This window comes from Delphinapterus leucas, chromosome 14 (genome assembly GCF_059928025.1).
Source record: "Delphinapterus leucas isolate spDelLeu-1000000601 "Yukka" chromosome 14, BTC_Dleu_Yukka2, whole genome shotgun sequence".
In the NCBI taxonomy this organism is placed as follows: Eukaryota; Metazoa; Chordata; class Mammalia; order Artiodactyla; family Monodontidae; genus Delphinapterus; species Delphinapterus leucas.
Genome location: NC_143142.1, coordinates 16,063,036 through 16,064,431, shown reverse-complemented (window position 1 = coordinate 16,064,431; position 1,396 = coordinate 16,063,036). Strand labels below are relative to the sequence as shown.

Sequence of the window (1,396 nt, the reverse complement as noted above, 5' to 3'; positions counted from 1 at the left end):
CTGGAGGAGATGAAGGGGTGATGGAGCCCATCCTTCAGATTTTCAGAGATTTGGGGAAGAGTTTCCATTCCTCTTATTTATAAATCACTGTTATATTTATTCTATCTCAAAAATCAAAATTTGGTGTCAGTTTTTAAAAAATATTTTTCTAGCTCTTCCTGAACTCACTCTTCACACCATACCTTGTTATGGATGACTGAGAGTTAGTCATATTTCTTAGTATATACATAAGGATAATGAAGTCATTTCAATATCCCTCCTTATTGCCCCATTTCCCAGGTTAGGCTTGAAGAAACTGCCCTATCACCATAGTCAGATAGCCCAAAAAACCCTTCTTAAATCTGATAAAGGATGAAAAGAGAGAATCATTTTTTCTTTACTTCTCTCTCTCCATTCACCTAGAATAGCTAATTTATCCCATTCATTTCACTCTGGGTGAGAGAGAATCATGTCACTATCAGAGTTTCATGAGAACATTATCTGGTAGATCTTGTCTTTTGTTACCCATCCCTTAAAAAAAAACACATCAATGAAATGAAGTTGGCCTGAGATACACATGCTCTGGAATGCATGGCAGCACTTTAACAAAGGTATCTACCTCATCTGTGAGGAAATTTCCACATTCTTCATAACTGAATATAAATAATATATTTCTCTCTTGCAATGCAGAAAGAAATACCCTAAGGGGAAAAATTGTGCTTACTGAATAATGGCAATGTAAGAGAACAGGATAAGAGAGTATAAGAACAGAAATGCTGGATGTTCAGGGTGTTACCTGGAGAACATAGAGGGCCATGTGAAGTTTGGTGTCCCGTGGCTTAGTCATCTTTATGATCATCAGAATGACAGCTGTGAAAACACAAAGTATAAATCTTGCTGCCAGCCCTGGCTGCCTGAGCATAATTTTTTTCAGTATACACGCCTAAGCATTGTGAGAATTATAGGCATAATGAAGACTAGCAGTGAGATTAACCAGTTATATAAACCACTGGCCTCAGATCTCCAACCGCTATTCCTCATTGATTAAACTTTGCAGATTATTAGAGTAGCAATGGTGGCAAGACATACTACAGGAACATCATAAGTTACAATTCTTAACTTCTTATGTTTACCAAGCCCTTTCATAAACATTATCCTATCTGATCCTTACACTTTAACTTTATGTAGTAGAAAGGGCAGGTGTTAATGTCTCTGAGTTCTGTCAGTACATTTCCTCTCATATCATCTCACATCTAATTCTCTTAATCTCTAAAACATAAGAAGATACGGGTGGAATGAAGGTAAATTTTACATGTTGGACAGAAATTTGTAGTCATCCTTCTTGGTGAGACTACTTTGCTTGACCACAATCTAATGGTTACCCTTTTCATTGCCCAAATCTTTCCATTAAGATACC

The 1,396-nt window shown here is 36.7% G+C and overlaps 1 protein-coding gene across 2 annotated transcripts in view; it reads right to left on the bottom strand.

The window, feature by feature from the left end:
* TMEM116 (transmembrane protein 116) overlaps positions 1 to 1,396 on the bottom strand; it is a 120,539-nt gene that overhangs the window by 36,431 nt on the left and 82,712 nt on the right. For both annotated transcript variants that reach the window (XM_022550915.2, XM_022550911.3), the window contains exon 10: positions 776 to 849. In XM_022550915.2, coding sequence (XP_022406623.2) covers positions 776 to 849 — 74 coding nt within the window. The remainder of the gene's footprint in view (positions 1 to 775; positions 850 to 1,396) is intronic.